This window comes from Melopsittacus undulatus, chromosome 5, assembly GCF_012275295.1.
Source record: "Melopsittacus undulatus isolate bMelUnd1 chromosome 5, bMelUnd1.mat.Z, whole genome shotgun sequence".
In the NCBI taxonomy this organism is placed as follows: Eukaryota; Metazoa; Chordata; class Aves; order Psittaciformes; family Psittaculidae; genus Melopsittacus; species Melopsittacus undulatus.
Window position 1 is genome coordinate 16700613 of NC_047531.1, and position 18495 is coordinate 16719107.

At 42.0% G+C, this 18495-nt stretch overlaps 1 protein-coding gene across 2 annotated transcripts in view; it reads left to right on the forward strand.

Moving 5' to 3' along the window:
• ST7 (suppression of tumorigenicity 7) overlaps window positions 1-18495 on the forward strand; it is a 150218-nt gene that overhangs the window by 68746 nt on the left and 62977 nt on the right. For both annotated transcript variants that reach the window (XM_005146072.3, XM_031046300.2), the window contains exons 2-3: window positions 8572-8654; window positions 17225-17384. In XM_005146072.3, the coding sequence (XP_005146129.1) occupies window positions 8572-8654; window positions 17225-17384 (243 nt within the window). The remainder of the gene's footprint in view (window positions 1-8571; window positions 8655-17224; window positions 17385-18495) is intronic.

Below are 18495 nucleotides of genomic sequence, written 5' to 3' on the forward strand. Positions count from 1 at the left end.
AGGACAAGGGGTAATGGGTTGAAACTTAAACAGGAGAGGTTTAGACTGGATATAAGGAAGAAATTCTTTACTGTTAGGGTGGTGAGGTACTGGAATGGGTTGCCCAGGGAGGTAGTGAATGCTCCATCCCTGGCAGTGTTCAGGACCAGGTTGGATGAAGCCTTGGGTGATACGGTTTAGTGTGAGTTGTCCCTGCCCATGGCAGGGGGGTTGGCACTAGATGATGCTAAGGTGCTTTCCAATCCTAACAGTTCTATGATTCTATGATTCTATGACTGTAAGCATCATGTCAGAATTCCCCCTGCTTTTTTGTTGGGGAAATTGCCGATTCACAGACATGCTGATGCGTGTGTTATTAGAAAAGCCACAAGCTAACTAGGAAGGTGCTTTCTGCAGTAACTGGGCTGTCTCTGCCTACAAACACACCTTGTAGCATTGCAGAGTGAAGGAAATCCCCCATTACAAGTCTGAGAGCGCTTCTCATCCAGTGCAATACAAGTGAAAATTAAGACAAGGGCTTACGTTTCTTGAAACTTCAAGATCTTCAGGGGAGTTGTGTAACAACAGCATTTCAAATCAAGCAGCAAGCAGCCTGATTTTAGAAGTGAGATTGAAAGTGTTGTAAGACCATATGATAAAGAGCCAAACAACAACCTGATTTTACACATCCACAGCTCTGAAAATCCAAATAGTGATATCTCTACTCAGTTCGTCATTGCTCACCCTTCACGCCTCCCTCTTACTTGGCCCAGTTCCTCCCTTCCACCCATACGTATTAATACCAAGAGTCTGCTTTTAGCATTAGGACACTGTGGTGATCATAAAGAAATGTACAGTAGTTAGTCCCTGACAGTTAAGGGCTCTAAGGTCCAAGGAAATGGTTTCTCCCATGTTTTCTTTAAATGGAAATGCTGGGTTGTTCTTTTGTTTTGTTTGGGAGGGCAGTTTTTGGGGGTGTTTGGAGTTTTTTTAACTTTTTTTTTTGCTACCAATATGTTAGCAAATATTCATCTTCAAGCAGCATGCTGTGCAATTAACAGGAACTGTGTAATTAACTCATGCCACCACCACATTGTGAAAGTAAAAGCAAATGTCCTTGTCCCTTGGCAGGGGCAACTGTGTGGCAGCAGATTTGCATTATAATGGTGGCTTTCATGGGGGAAAGTTGATCTTTTTTTCTCCATACTTTATTCTCCCCAAATCCGCAAGGTGGGGAGTTCATGACCTCAGACAAATGGACTAGCCGAATACCATGCTTGAGTCTAGCAATCCCAACTGGTTTTAGTATTTGAATTTGCAAGAGAGATTGTTTTCCTTTAGGTAGGTGTACTGTGTTCGGTGCCTGTATGTCCAGGCACATTGATACCAAGGAATAACTTGTTGACTGTATCTTTTCCTAAATGACCAAAGCTATTAGTGTTGGCAGTCTTCTCCCAGTAAAGAGGTACTTCAAAATTGCAAAACATCTTTTGTAAAACAAAAATTGACTTTATTTACATTCATGTTGCACGTGTCATTTCTTGTGTCTTTTTTGCCTTTGCTGTTTGTGTCTCTATCTCCTTTCAGGGCATGTTAATTTTTATGGCCATTCATTTTTTTTCATGTTGTTTTAACTCATCTCTATATTATACTTGTCTGTCTCTGATGTGGATTTATTTTATTTTCCCTTTCCCAAGTCACAGGAGTGTGTCTAAGTTGTATTTTGTCATCCAGATTGGGTTGCCTTGATTCACCTGTATGTCCTTCTGCTCTCAGTTCTCTGACCATTCCTACTCGTTCCCTTTTTAAGTGTGGTAAAGGTATTCTGTTGAAAGCAAAAAGCTACATTTAAGATGTGGAAACATGGAAGAGAGAGAGAATATGGTGTTCTTCAGTCCAGAAAGTTCTATTTCATTAATTAGAAACGTACTTGGGGGTGTTGGTTGAGGAGAAAATGAACATGAGCCAGCTTCAGTGTGCGCTTACAGCCCAGAAAGCCAACTGTATCCTGGGCTGCATCAAGAGGAGTGTGACCAGCAGGTCGAAGGAGGTGATCCTGCCCCTCTACTCTGCTCTCGTGAGACCTCACTTGGAGTATTGTGTGCAGTTCTGGTGTCCTCAACATAAAAAGGACATGGAACTGTTAGAACAAGTCCAGAGGAGGGCCACGAGGATGATCAGGGGGCTGGAGCACCTCCCGTATGAAGACAGGCTGAGAAAGTTGGGGCTGTTCAGCCTGGAGAAGAGAAGGCTGCGTGGAGACCTCATAGCAGCCTTGCAGTATCTGAAGGGGGCCTACAGGGGTGCTGGGGAGGGACTATTCATTAGAGTCTGTTGTGGTAGGACAAGGGGTAACGGGTTGAAACTTAAACAGCAGAGGTTTAGATTGGATATAAGGAAGAAAATCTTTACTGTGAGGGTGGTGAGGTACTGGAATGGGTTGCTCAGGGAGGTTGTGAATGCTCCCTCCCTGGCAGTGTTTAAGGCCAGGTTGGATGAAGCCTTGGGTGATATGGTTTAGTGTGAGGTGTCCCTGCCCATGGCAGGGGGTTTGGAACTAGATGATCTTAAGGTCCTTTCCGACCCTAACTGTTCTATGATTCCATGATCCTATGATTATGCACAACTGTACAGTTAATCAGAGTTCATTGTTTTTCTCAAGTAACAGGTGGCTTTTGGCACATCACCATTTTCTCTCAGGCTCTAATCCAGCATTTGCTGAGAGCAATAGACTGCTTCACTGGCCAGTTAGCTTAGGCTCCAGATGTCTTGAATGTAGTTGAACAAAGTGAGTGGGCATCTGGCTTTCCTTGTGCATAGCACACAGACACCCTGCATGGACTGGACACATGTTTGATTCTGAGTGACAAATCTTTTCAAGTTTTGAAACCAGATCTAGAGAAAAGGCCTTACAGGAGGAAGTTGCGTGGCATTTGCAACAAGTAAAAATGAAACTCACTCTGCGGCATTCTTAAACTTTTGAGTGCTTACTTCTTCTTTGGTAATTATTCAAGAAGTCTGAAGAAGTCAAAACAATCTTGGTAGCTTCCCAGGGAAAACCCTGGTAAATGGTAAAAGTTTGTGGGTTTGGTGTTTTGGGTTGTTCTTTCATTTTCTTCTTTTTTGCTGAGACACCTGAGACAACACACTGCACTGGCTTTAAACCTGGTGGGGATTGTATTTACATTGAGCTGGAGGCCATCATAGTATATAATGCATAATTTAGCCTGACCCTAGCATGTTTTCCCGAAGTGTATTGTTAACATTCTTAAGAAAGATGGGTTGAGGATTCAAAATGATTATGTATAAATAGTTCAATTAAATTCAAGATTATGCAGCACTTCCTACACAGAGAGGGGAAGTTTATATATTTATTAAAATAAGTTTATTCATTTTTATTTTGCCCTCTTTGCTGACAGTTTGGTAGAAGAGTTCTTCATTACTGCAACCAGTTGGAATCAGGGGGCTGCATTAATCCACACAGTGAGGCCGCTGTTAGATAAGCCAGTCACTGCTACATCTGCATCGTGTCTGAACGATAGCTTGAATGGATGGTTGCAGTGAAAAGAAGCTGAATTGCTGTGTCACAGGCCTTCAGCAACAGGTTTCTTAGCTTGTTGCCTGTCTAAAGGATTTGGGCTCTTGGCACTGGTGTTACAAGAATTTGCACTGGTCTGCATACCAAGCACGTATGATAGAGAGTGGGGACATAAAATGCAGCAAAATTTCTTAGTGACACACATTTTAGCCATGATGACTTAAGGATCAGTGACACACTGGAAGGACTCTATGACTATAAACTTTTCTATGATTTCTGGCCATTTGTTCTTATAAAACTTACTACTGTACCCAGAAACCTTGTCTCGCTCAGGAGCATACTCAGTTATTGACATATATTTAGTTTTATCTGTAATTTCAGGGAATTATTTTTCTTTTTAAAAGTGCCATATATGATGCAGTCCTGTCTTTGCTCTGTTTATGTGTATGATTTCTGTAACATTGCTATTAAATTTTTATTTGCATCTAGTGTGCAAGCCACACAGTCTCACATTCAGAAGTAGGTAATGGGGCTGTCATTTTAGTAGAACCACATGTGGGAATAGCAGGCAGTTTGCAATGTTCCCTCTCCTAGTGATCTTCTACTGTAATTAACTGATACAGCAGCAGGATGATACTTTAAGCAATTTAACCCTATTATTTCCCTCCTACTGGGGTTCTTCACATGCCTGAAATCTGAATGCCTCAAGTCCTTGAAGAAATCTTTTAAACAACATAGTTTTTATCACCTTCAGTGATACATTGTATGTGATTTGATGATTTTGTTGCTTGAAAAATGTCTGGATTTTCCTCTCCTGTTTATTCCCATGTTCAGAATGAATCATGAATATTGGCAATGAATAACATACATAACAGGAATGAAATGGCATAGGCTTTCAAGAACATTTCAGTCGCCTCTTTTAATTAGCCTCAACAGGAAATCTTAGCTATGACTTGTGTGCTTTTTTAGTTTGTCTGCTGTGAACCAAATACGATGTAAATTCATCTCTGTGAGCATGCACAGTTAACAATGGAATAACAGTCCTTCCTAGATATTATACAATAGGATGGAATGATTCACCAGTGTAAGGTAGGCACCTTTGGAAATATAAATGGTGCCTTATTCTGGGTGACTCAGGCATGATTAAATAAAAGCAATAGAGAGAAGGGAAGAGAGAAGGGGTGGGTATTTGTAAGGAGCTTCTCACAAGCACACATACTTGGCTTGTTTAGACAGCATTTATAGGTCATTCTGGTTGTCTTTAAATAATAAAGAAAACAAACAACCAAAACCAACAAATCAAAACAGGCTGTACTGTATTCCATTATCTCTGCTAACACACCTAAAACAAATCATTCATCATCTGAAGCCTGTGGAAATAATCAGGTTTTGACAGTAATTTCAGATGAGTTGGCACTGTAAGAACATCAGGCAAGTTTCTGTAGATATTCATTAGTTGCCCTTTTTAAGTCCTACCAAGTTACAGAGATGATATTCCAAGCTGAATAGCTGCACCATCTTTCATTTGTGGACAGACATAATGAGGCACACACAGGCATGTTCTGAATTCAGAAGAAAGGATGTACAGTGCCACCTTTCCCTGGTGATTCTACTTGACTTCTTTATTCTGCAGTCATCTTCTGCTGGCATTGTCAAATCTCATTTCTCGGAAATCTCTCTCTGCTCCCCAGTCCTGCTACTTGAGGATTAGACAGTTTAAAAAAGGAGACAGGAGAAAAATACTGCTATCCAAATTTAGGCAGATGGACATTTAGCATTGTCTAATGATGCTAGTTTACTGCAGCACACTGAAGGAAACATGAGTTCACTACAGGATAGAGAGATTTGATATGATAGTGATTTCTGCATTGCCAGAATGGTGACTGTAAAGAAACGCTTCCTTATGGATAATGATATATATCAGATAACCCCAAAACATGTTGATTTTTACTTCTAGTGTTAATATAATGACACTTAGGCCTTGATGTAGCTTCCACTGAAACAATTACTGAATTCTCAGTAAGTTCAGAATAAAAACAGTCTGTCCGCAGATCCTCCAGTGCTTTGTTTTACTGTTTTGGAGATGTTTCTTATAAAGTGTTTGCTTTTGTTAATATTTATGGACACAAAGGGACTGGGAGAGTAATTAATAATTTGCAAAAGGTGATAGTTTTCTTAATAAACTGAATATTCTTATATTTAATGAGTAGCAAAAAGAATGACAAAAGGATTAGGGAGATACAGCCCAGATAAGCGGCTCTGGTACTTAAGTGCAACTGTAGCAAATGTACCGAGCTACTCCAGTTAGCTGGTAGTGCAGCCCATACAATCTAAAAGCATCCAGCACTGTATCTGTTCGCCTTGCCCACTCCCATGGTTAAGCTGTAAAAATGAAGTGAAAAGCATAAAGGAGCATCAGTATACATGCAAGCAAATAAGAAAGCAGTAACAATGGTGCAAATGACGCATAAATTAAATCCTGTCTTCATTCAGGTCACAGAGTTTGTCTATGAATCGGTATATAGTGCTTGTAAAAGAGTGGTGATAGAGAGAAGCTAACAGCATTTCTTAAGAGCCTCATTTATTCTACTCCATTGATAACCTCCATGGGGCTGATCTATTGAGGGGGCACTTCAAAATGGGAATGCATTTCTGAAAGCAAATTCTATTGATGGCAGCCAGTAATGATGAGTATCTCATCACTGGTTAAGGAACTTTGCTGTCTTTGCAGCACTTCTTAGTGAAACAGGAGACAGGAATTTAAAACAAATAGACTATATCCATATTCAGTGGTAGCCTCATGGAGAATCTTCTAAAACACAGCAGATTTAGGTGGCTTCACAACTTGGAAATCAAGTTTCCTCTAGGGTAATAGGAAAATTTTCCCAGTTTAATAGAAGAAATGCTAGCATTCCAGGAGCTGTGAAGCTGTGGCGGAGGAGTGGGAGAGAAAGCATGGCCTGGCTTTTCATGTTATTGTTGGCACAGCAGCAGCACTGTGCTACATGGGAGCTATGAACATCTATATCCCATCAGAGCATATACTCTCTCAGGAATATCCTGACCTAAGCAGAGGAAGTAATTTCACTGGCAGTTTGAAATTTCCCCAGTGACATAGTTTGATTTTGTCTCTGGCTTACATTTGCATTCCAGAATGAGGAATGTTTCTTCTAAAGGAATCATGGTGGTTGGCAGAAGCCAAAGCTATTTCAGTCTCTCCATTCCTTTTCCTTCTTAGCAGGTACTGGGGCTGGAGAAAGCAGGGACTGCTATTTCAAAGGCAGCTTGTATTAGGCATATAAAAAAACAACAACAAAAAAGAAAGAATGGAAACAATAAAAAAAGAAAGAAGATGTGGGAAAATCCCAACTATTGAGCTAGAGCCAGCATAAATCAGTGTAGCTGTGCTGCACACAGTAAAATTGGGGATATTATCCTTATTTACATTAGCTGAGAATCTGACATCTAATTCATCTGTGAAAGAAAATGTACAATGGAATTAAACCCCACCAAACTAGTTCTTTGCTGTACCAGCTCAGTGCTTAATGCCACTCCAGCGGAGCAGAAAATGACACTTCCATTTTAACAATTTATGGCTTTTTCAAGAAAAAAATACAGAAAATATGCAGCCAAAACCCAAACAAAGCAGCTGAATTGCAGGGTTTCAATCTCTTTTAGTGATACATTTCTGGAAGGCAATTTTCTGTTTTACTGGTCATGGAAAATTAATCATATGTTTGATGATTTGTATCCTGCTGTTGTAATCTTCTCTTCATTTTTTTTGGCTCCATATTATTTAAGCTCAACCAGTGTCATTTCTGAAGAGAACAGAATGAACTGAGGGCCTCCCATCTATGTATCCATATCTTTTTATCAGCATTTTTTAATGACTGGTAGTCTGATACAAGCATTTTAAATTTAACAGCTAACTGTTGTCAGTTCCCTCTTCAGTCATGCATGCATGTATGTATACAAACATATATGCGTGCGTGTATGTACAAATATGTGTGTATGTTTGACAAGTACTTTGGCACTGGCAGTGTAAAAAAAACAGTAGGTTTTTTTTACAGAAGATATTCTAACCCTCCAGAATGTTTTCATTTGTGGAAGACGGAGGTGAGGGGAAGTTGAGAGTTTTCTTTAAACATCTAGAATTTCATGGAAAAGCTCCAGTTCTCCTTAGTAGCTTCTGTAGAGTGATCCAAAACTGATAAAAACAATATTTTATTCTCTTAAGGGCATCGGGATTTTCTTTAGGGGGGGCTGAGCACAACTAGCTGGGGATTCTCTCAGCAGCTTTAGTCAAAATAGGGTATGACTAGAAAAGCTCTTTGAACTTCCAGAAGCCCATACAGATGGAACTGCCAATCCTTGTAGCTTCTCTGGCTTTGCTTCTGCCCTAGGTTTCAGATAATCTGGATAGCTATCATGATTTTCACCCCTGATTATCAAAAAGACAGTTAGGTCTTCTCCTAATCTGTTATTTGCATTTACGCACTGTTGTCACACTAAGTGGTTCACCAACTTTAATGAAGTGGAACGAATTAGGGAAATGCTGTTATAATCTACTTCATAAAATAGGAACCAAGGTAATGAGAAATAAAAGGCTTTTAAAAATTTGTCCAGATTCACCAAGATCACGCAGGATGTTGAGACAGTGTTGAATGCAGGACAATGAGATAGACCCCTAAAATTTCTAACTGCAGCACAGTAGCAAGTGCAGTACAGAAATGTCTTCCATGTAATGTGGGGAATCCTGAACTCAATGTCAGTGGAGCTTAGACTGGAACAGGAAAGACCTGAATGTGTGTGCAGCCATTTTCCAATGCATTGTGGCTGACTCTGTTGTGAAAACAAAATTCTGCACGTGGCAGTCTAATGCTGTATCACATGTTAGGCAGATGGAACAGGATGCTTTTTAAAATTTGTCTTTTTAACCAGAAAGTAAGGTAATAACTTATCTGAGGTTGGATGGCAGCTGGGAGGAGGAGGGGACACATGTGTAGAACATGTCCTGCTCTTGTACTCATGGTTTCCTCTCTTTTCTTTTCCAGTGAGTATGTTTTTGAACACATTAACCCCCAAGTTCTATGTTGCCCTGACAGGCACTTCCTCATTAATCTCTGGACTTATTTTGGTAAGTACTCGATACATTAATATCACTTTATAAATTTATATCATTATCCAGAATGGGATTTCAGGCTTTATCCAGATTAACAGGTGTCTTTTTTCCCCCTTAAACTACATTTCTGCAATACATAAATTTTGTATTTCTTTACAGAAAAGAAAGTATATTCTTTTTTTTTCTGTGGGAACAAAATAAAAGAGAAAATGTTTCAGTACTATATGTCTTTGAAGAAATAAAGTCTTGAAAGACAATATGCCCCACTAACAACCTTATAGTAATTCTTAACAAGTGTTTGCACATTAGGTGTTTCCCTCGGCAAGTACTACAGAAATAAAAAGACATACAGAAATAAAAAGATGAGAAGAGGTTCCAACTGTCTCACCTTAATTACAGCAGGACCTAACCAGACTGTATCAGTTTGGTGTGGGAAATCCACACCTCTCACTTGCACATTGCCTGTAGCTGGTGTAGACAAAGAAATGGCATCCTTAACTTCTCAATGCATGTGAGACTCATCCCTTAGATGATTTCATGTATAAAGCATCAGGTGCACTGCTTCTGTGCCTTGCTCTGGGGTTTCCTTGTAGCAGAAGGCAAATACTTAATGTCTGCACCTTGGGCATTCATCATTCTCGTATGGATTGAGCCCCAAAGCACAGGACGGAGCTCCAGAGATATCAACGCTTCTTTCAGCATAGGAACAGGAGCCCAGCATTTAAGACTTGGATTCAGTTCTTCACAACTCAAATGCATGGAAGGAAAATACTGACTGTTTCATTCAGTACTGTCACTCAGAAAAAAAGAAATGTTTAAAAGGCCAGGCCCCATCACCAAGATGAGAAGGAATGAGAGAAATAACATGGTTCCATAGGCACAATTCCATATTAGAGAGTGAAGACAGAGGGAGGAGGTGGCACAAAAAAGGCAGTTTGTGCCTTATGAAAATAACTTACAGAATCAAACAGGAACAAAAACCCTGAAGAGAGACCAAATGATCTGTAACTAAATTCTGTATATAGCATGATTGCAAGTGTAGCTACATTTTATAGTGTAGGTATGAAGGCAGTTTCTGAAGAATAAGTCCAGTAGGAGACTTGTAAGCAAGAAATTTCTAAGTGCTGTACTTTGATGGGAAGTACAAGAAGAAAGTGGCAAAGAGTTTCAAGAGTGTGATATGAAGAAGGGGCAAAAGAAGACTGATAAAAGCCTTCCAAGAAGAGATTAGACTGAGCAAGCCTTAACTGAAAATAAAAACACTAAATGCTGTATGACGAAGTCCATTATGGTCAAGTTGAAGGGACAGTGAGGTGATGGAGGCATAGACACAGACTGAAAGAAGATTGAAAGCCTTTTTTTGTGGACCTTTACTACTGCTACCAGTTGTTGTTTGCTTTTCATATGCCACCATCCTAACTGTGCAAAAGATACATAGGCCTGGCAGGTACCAGCCAGGAAACCAGGACTGTAGGGACCAGTTTCTAAGAGGGACATGTGATTTGTAAATTGGATGATGAAAAAGGAGCTCAGCAGACATGGTCATGGAAAGAAGAAACTGCAAGTTGAACAACCATACACCAGGAAAGACAGCTGAGTAAATCCTAGTGGGGTAGTGCTGGTCTGTCACTAGCCCCAGTTGTGATTTAGATTAATAATCTCTTAATCATTTTGCTGCTTACCAATGGCCCAGTAACGTGCTGCATTGCCCTTATGACCACACATTTACCTGTCACACTGAACAGGAGCTTCAGTTCTAAAGGATTCTTAGTCCTGCTAATGGTATTCAGTGAAACTCATCTATAAAATAAACATTCTCTTGTCAAAACTGCATCACTGGGGTATTTTTTAATATAGATGTACTAATATTCCTTGGAATTTTCCACCATATGGTCTGGCAGATTTCTTTCCATTATCAGTTGGCTGCAATGCCTAATCAGAAGGAGAAATCACAGCACTGCAGGTTATGAAATTATGGAAAATTCCATCATTTCAGAAGTGTGGTAACCAATGGGAAAGTGAATGTTTTTCCTATTTCATGTTTGGTTCATGTAACAGGGACTGTGCAGAGTTCAGCTTTGGGTAATTGTATGCTATGTGACTCCTTTGCAAAACACTACTCTCCCTTCTTATTTTGTTTCTTACTTCGTTTTCATTCTTTAGGTGAAATTCTGGCTTTGCTGTAGGCAGTGAGACTTAAATGAAGCAAGGATTTCAGACTTTCTTTTCTGCATAGCTCAGAACTGTACAGAAAATACTTTTCTATCTCAAGCATTCTCCCTAATAATTACTTGACTACAGCACATAGTTTAAAATTAACAGTTTAGCATATATTCAGTTCATGCCTGCATTATTTTAGGCATCAAAACCAGGAACCAGATTAAGTTCCAAGCTGCATGAGAAATATTGTATTGGAACCGTGGTTCTACCACAGGTACTTTTAATCCAGTAAAAAACAGGGTTCTGTCTCACAGAATACAATGAGCTGCATTGTGTTCAGTGTTTGAGAGGCAAAGGTTTTCCACAGGTAGGGTAATAAAACTGTCATGAAACACAACTGACAACCAGTAAATGCTGTGAACTGGAACTATGTAAATGCCACTGAGATTTCTAAATAAGGCTGTGTATTTAATATACAGTTATCACCAGAGTGAAAGCTGGTTAGCAAGTGCAGGTGGCATTTGCACTGCAAACTGAAGGAGTCTCAGTTCTAACAAAGCACAGGCAGAAGTGAACCCCAGTCTTGAATCTCCACCAAGAATGCCTTGTTATTCTACTCCAGAGCTTGGGACAAGAACAAGAGTTCTGCTACACAGTGAGAAACATTCTGCAATGAACAAATACCTGCTCTTTCAGAAAAAAAGAATTAGAAAGCAAATCTACAGAGGCAGAGCATGGGTGCTGAAACCTCACACTGGCTAGCACTGAGCAGCTGGGCTGTGTGCTGCTACCCGAGTGTGTGTATAGTATGTGAGAGTCCCAGCCTTTTGTACCCAATAGTACTAGTACAGGAAGTCTCAGAGAGAGGACCTGAGTAACCCAGAAGGGACCTCTCATTTTCTGTAGATATTAAGTGGTGTTCTGCTTGTTTCATTACCTTTGTGTAGTCAGCTGCAGAGGGGCAGAAAGGTAACTGAGTTTTGGGTGTTGCCACAGATTCCAAGGAAGTTTGACAGTTGTGCAGAGACAGTCTTTGGTGGCTGAAAAGCAGTACCTGGTAACTGTTCAAAGTTCCTGCTCTGCTCAGCAGAGGCTGCCAGGTCAGGGAGGGTACAATCCCTGTGGGGAGTTCCTAAGAAACGGGAAACACTTGCTGAGGAGCATATGGGAGGGGAAGGGTCTGTAGGAAGGTGGGCTAAAATCCAGTCCACAGACAAGAGAGAGGTATCATAAGTAACTGGAGTCTACCCAATGTTGAGAGAAGTACTACACTTCGCCTTAAGTGCCTATAATATAAGCAGTATATTACTTTCTTTCCCATTTCTGTATTTCCAGAGGTAGATGAAATGTAAGTAAATAACTGCTCATTAGCACTGCATGTGTCTTCCTTCTCATGCTGACTTCTTGAGATATGACAAGTAGGTGTTCTGTAACCAGGAGCAGAGCTAAAGGATGCTAAACTGGTGTATTTAATCCAGAAGGAATGGGGCTGCATAGCCTTCAAGACTGCTGTTAAGGGCACTGAAAGCATGGTCAGAAGCATACTGTTTCCTAGAACCAAGCTGGGCAGGACTGGAAGATCTGCTTGAGTCACTCGCTACTCCTAACAGCTAAGTAAAACAGACCTGGGATTTGCTTTTTTTGGAAAGCAAGTAACAGTGTATAGTTACATCCATATGGATAAACACTCTTGCCTCTCAAAACAGGATGATCTTTTCCATACTGTTTACTGGAAACACCCCCTGGGCTTTGATATCCCTAGAACATGTCCAGTGATTGCCTGGGAGAGTTGGCACAGGCCAGGCAGCGTGCTAGCAAGCAAACAGTACAGATGAGGGAGCCAGCAAAACCTGTGCTGTGGTCCTGTTTTATTTATCAAATAGGCTTAACCCTGGAATCAAGTACTACTATTGATATCCTGTTCCTCAAGAGAGTAAATTTCATTTAAATCCATCAGATGGTTGTTACCACTGAGGTAACTGTATTAGGAGAGTAATCCAAATCTTATTCTTCAGAGACCTGGAAGAGGCTTAATTAAAACTCGGAGCTGTGGAAGTTGCTCCTGTAGTACGTCTCTTGAAGACTCGATACATGTACACTAGAAGAGGACTACAGAGATCACTGTAAGAGAGGATGCCTGTCTTGGATACGATTAATGGGAAAGCATAATTGAAAACACTGATAGACATCACTACTTGGTTCAGTGAGAACCACCATCAAAACCATCCCTTGTGAACTGGTGCATTTATGATAGAATATCTGTTCTGAAAAAAACAAGCAGGAAGCTCAGATATACAAGGGATACAGAATGGATTTGTTGCTACACAGGAAATAAAATTATCCAGGATTTAGAGCAGAGATAAGAAAGAAGATGACTGCAGCGTTTTCATTGTACAGGGGAAGAGAAGTATCCACCCAGAGAAGCAAAGGCAAAAAAAATCCAAAGCAAATACCTGAAATGCATTGAGAAGCCTTACGAGTGATTAACCAGCTTACTTAACCCAAACGTATTTGTCACCTTCAGGTTGCTTTTTCATAGCCATGCATTTTTAGAAATCATCAGTAAGGATTTTCCAAAACAAATATTCTTACATTAAGCATTTTACCCAATACTAGATTAAAAAAATTGGGTTAGGGATTTCTGTAAATGGTTAGAACAGGGTTTCAACTTGGCCTTTGTGAACATAATGGTGATGTTCAACCCTGTTCCAGTTTGAAAGGACAGGCACCAACTAGAAATAGCCCACAGAAGTTTGCTACTCCTGTGGAGGGGACAAGCTTTGTGAAGATGAGCTTCCCTCCCACTGTATCTATGCCAGAAGTGAGGTAGCCTTATCTTTCAGAAGTGGTGCAGAAATTATCTTTCTCCTTAATTTCCTCTCTGATCCAGATCTCTTTCAATGGGTAATTAATTAAGCCTTATAGTCAGCTATTATTCTGCAGATACCTCTCATTTGCTGAAGTGTGAAAAGCTTGTTGACTTCACATTGCTCTCAGACTGGCTGGTGCAGTTAGAAATTAATTTGATTTGCAGAAATCAGGTTTCAAAACAGCTGACACTGAGAAAGGTGTAAAAATTCTGCAAAGAGAATGTTTTGATTTCAGTACCAGGTTACAGATTACATTCTCATACACCCTGAACAAACCACTCCAAGCAAAGACTTATTATGATGATGATTTATGACTTCAATTTCTAAGAAACTCTACGCATTGAGATCTGGCTGATGTTTCCTGGCACTGGATTCACTCAACATTGTAAATATTTTTAAAGCTGCCTTAAACAATTTAGGAGCTTTAATGTAATTTTTAAAAGTAATTAATGTAAGTCTAGCGAGGCAGACTTACAACTGTGTCACATGTTTCAGCAAGTCTGTCACTGAGCTGAACCTGTAGTATTTACCACACATATCTACATTCTTTCTGTTTGTACTCTCAGTTTTACTGAAATTCAGTGTGACAGTTTTCCAGCTGGTATATATTTGTGCAGGGCAAGTGGGCTCAAGCATGCTCTTGTGCTCCGCCACTCTCCCTCTCTGGGTTTTACTGACTTTTTATGGGAAAGCTGATTATGATGAAATAATGACCAAGAATTTATTAGCACACTTGGAAAAACCTATTTTTTTTCTTCTCCTACAGAAAGTACAAAGCTTGTTAGAATCATATCATCATAGAATCTTAGAATGGCTATGGTTGAAAGGGACCTTAAAGATTCAGCTAGTTCCAACCCCCCCTGCCATGGATACTGTTTGATACGGTCTATAACTGCCAAGAGATGTGAGCAGCCGGTCTGGCAGCTGTACTTCAGGCCCTGACTTACATTACAGTGATAGTCTTACTGAGCATCCCTTGCCTCAGTGTAAGACTATGATCTTTGATTCTAAGCAGCCATTCCCTTTGCGGCCTTGCGCAGGTAGAACTTGATTGGTTCAAGCTTCAAAATTTGCAAAGATAAAACAGAAACAGATGCTCACAGCAGATTTGGGACTTTTATCTTATGGCACAGCCATTCTCTCATAGTCAGCCACATGCTGCCTGCTCTCATAGATCAGAAGATTTAAATTCTAAACCCATTAGAAAGTGTTGTGTGCATAAGAGCATGAGAACAGCTAAAATCAAAGCTGGCATGCTCAGCCGTGCCAGCTCCCTGTCCACCATCTCCAGCATTTGGAGGCAGAGCTGCATGCCAGGGGAAGTATATCAGCAGTATGGAACAATTGTTCAGTGATAGGACCTCAGCACTCTGTCCCTGGCTCCCAGCATTCCCACCTGGGCACTGCTGCAAGTGCCTGCTGATGGAATCAGTGCAGCGACAGAGGCACTGTGGAGCCTGTGTAAGGAAGAGCTGCCCTGGCTGTGCGGGTTTTCAGTGATTTGCCTGGGATGTCTTGCTCACAGAGATCTGGGTGTGTTTATGTTCTAGTTTCCCTGACCATCTGTTTATCTTCCCAAATGCTTGTGATCTCAATGTGTTCACAGAGCCTTTCTGTCTTTTACTCGTGAAGTTCATCTGTGCTTCCTTGTTGATGTTTCCTAGAAGAGCCATTAGGTTGTTTGGGGGACCAAGTGAACACCAGGGCTGGCAGGCACTCCTGTGTGAACTTGTCTCAAGTGGCCACTCCATCTCAGTGCAGCTTTCTCCATATGAATGCTCTAGGTGCTTTAACAACACAGCTGCACATCCAGGAAGCCACAGTGTGCAACGCATTGGCCTGTCCTTTGGAAAGGAACATTTTCTTATTATGCCAGAAGGTTTATCTTCTGGTTTTCCCCCATGGAATAATTTAAAGGGAACGGGGATGATTTTCTCTTGTCTACAGACAATCCCATGGAGACAGAAGTCAGTTCCATTATAGAAAGGGCTCAAGAGAGCTTACATTGTGTGAGTGACAGTGTGAAGCCCAGCCAGAACCTCTCTGCAGCAGGTGGACTTCCACAAGGCCTTCCAGAGTGGCTGACTCCTGGCTGGCACACCAGAAGCTGCTGGACAACATGCTGATGGTGTCAGAGGGGTGGACACGTTCCCTTCGCTGATTGTGCCTAGTTGTAAAACTTACTAAATAACCTTTCCTTTTTGTTGTTTTGGTAGATGTCTTGTAAAAGCTTGCAGCACTGGCATAAACCATGGAGGCACTGAGTAACGTCTAAGGGGCAAAGAGCGTTCATTCACAATTTCTAGTGCAATCAATATTACAAAGTACCGCCAAATTTTTCAAAACCCCTTTGATTTGCTTTTGTTTCAGTTGGTATGAAGACATTTGGGTGATGATTCAAGTGCCACTGCAAAATACACTCATTTTACATACTTGTTAGAAGTGCCTTTGCCTTTACAATTTTTACAGTCACAATCTTTTTCCTGTTTATATGAAACAGTCTTCATTTCCAGGTTTATGTGGTTTCCCAAAATACGTGTATTCTTACACAAGAATAGAATTCATCAGTAAAAATACTGCAACTCCATATTTATGTATATAATTTCAATTGTAAGGGGTTCTTTGAGGCTACGGAATGATTTTCCAAGTAGAGCTTTGTAAACAATTCTTCCCCCCCCGGTTTGCTAACTGAACCAAAATGTTGAAGATAAAATTAATTTGGCATCAGCCCAAGTCACCCAACCCCAACACAGTTCACAAACAGAATCACAGTTCAGTTGGGGGAAAAAAGCCACCAACAGAACAGGAGTCAGCTTCATGGAGTTTGTTGGGTATTCTTAACGTTTTTTTTAAATTAAGTCCAGTAAACTCCTTTGGAAGCATTACTGGGAAAATAAGCAAACCTGCTTTTCCTCACTTTCCCTCGACTGCAGCTGGAGCTAGGGAAAGGCGAGGGGAGAGCATATTCCTGACTGCAGCATCCCATTTGCGTGGCTAATGTCAGACAGGATCATCGAATCACAGACTGGTTTGGATTGGAAGGGACCTTAAAGCTCATCCGCAATTACAACCCCCTGCCATGGGCAGCGGCACTTTCCACTGGACCAGGTTGTGCACAGCCCTGCCCAGCCTGGCCTTGAACGGATGGAGCTGAGCTCCTAGTTTTGTTGTTGGTTGTTATTTTTTCCAGGAGGCAAATTAAAGGAATGCTCCTAGCACTTTTAAATGCCTTTAAACGAAATAATTAAACGTTGTGTTAAACCCAAAAATAAATAAATAAATCCCAGATTCTTTCCGCTGACGAGGGTGAGATTGTTCACCTCCGTAAACCAGGGTTCTAAAGCGATCGGCACAAACCTGGATGGAATTTAAGCCCTCGGTATGCCAGCGGCAGGCCGGCCGGTTCAGCCAGCGGGCCGCGGGACTCATCGGGCCGGGAATGCGGTGGCAGGTGCCTCCCTCAGGAGGCGAGGGGAAGGAGGGAGGGACCCCTGGGCGGCAGGGACCTGCCTGCCTGCGGCTCTGCTGACGCCCGTATGTATGTGTGTGTTGCAGATCTTCGAGTGGTGGTACTTCCGCAAGTACGGCACCTCCTTCATCGAGCAGGTCTCGGTGAGCCACCTGCGACCCCTGCTGGGCGGGGTGGACAACAGCGCGCCCAGCGCCGCCAGCGCCGCCAACGGGGACGCGGACTCCAGCCGGCAGAGCGTGTCAGGTGAGCGGCGCCTCCTCCTGCTGCGGCACCCCCGGAGGTGTGTGCCCGGGCTGTGGGCGCCAGCGGTCGGTCAGGTGTGGAACCTCAGCGGGATGAAACTGCTGGGTGTCTGCCGGGGGTCGGGGGAGTGGCACAGCCCTCGTGGGCAGTCAGCCCTCCTGCCCGCAAACACTCCATAGTCACCCCACCCGACGGGCTGTTGTGCAGCCTTGGGCAGCTTGCTGAAGGGAAGGCCCACAGAAGCATAGAATCAGCTACGTTTGAAAAGAACTTTAAGACCATCAAATCCAACTGTTACCCCAAGAGTGCCAAATCTACCACTAAACCATGTCATTGAGAGCCTCATCTACATGTTTTTTGAATGCTTCCAGGAACAATTATTCCACTACTTCCCTGGGCAGCCTGTTCCAATGCCTGAGCACCCTCTCTGTGGAATATTTTTTCCTAATATCCAATCTAAACGTTTTCTGGTCCAGCTTGAGGCCATTACCTCTTGTCTGATCTCTTGTTACTTGGGAGATCAACCTTTATCTCACTACAGCCTCCTTTCAGGCAGTCACAGAGATCAGTAAAGTGCCCCTGAGCCTTCTCCAGGCTAAACAAGTCCTGTACCCCATCAGTCATGTGCTCCAGACCCTTCACCAGTTTTGTTACCCTTCTATGGACCTGCTCCAGCACCTCAATGTCTCTCTTGTAGTGAGGGGCCCAGAACTGGACACAGTACTAGACATGCAGCCTCACCAGTGCCGAGTACAGAATCACTGCCCTGCTCTGCTAACCACACTATTGCTGATGCAGGCCAGGATGCTGTTGTCCTTCTTGGCTGCCTGGCCACAAGCTGCTCATGTTCAGCAGCTGTCAGTCAGCACCCCCAGGTCATTTTCTGCTGAGCAGCTTTCCAGCCACTCTTCCCAAGGCAGTAGCGTTGCATGGGGTTGTGACAACAACAAACACCATCTTCTGCTGAGCCATGAGACCAGATAAGGCTTCATTTAAACTTGTTTTGTGGTCTGATGAAAAACAGAGCTGCTTCATTAATTGTTCTGGCTGATTATATCTTTCCTAATTCGTGCAATGCTTATTGCTGAGGCCATCTTGCCAGTGCCTGTAT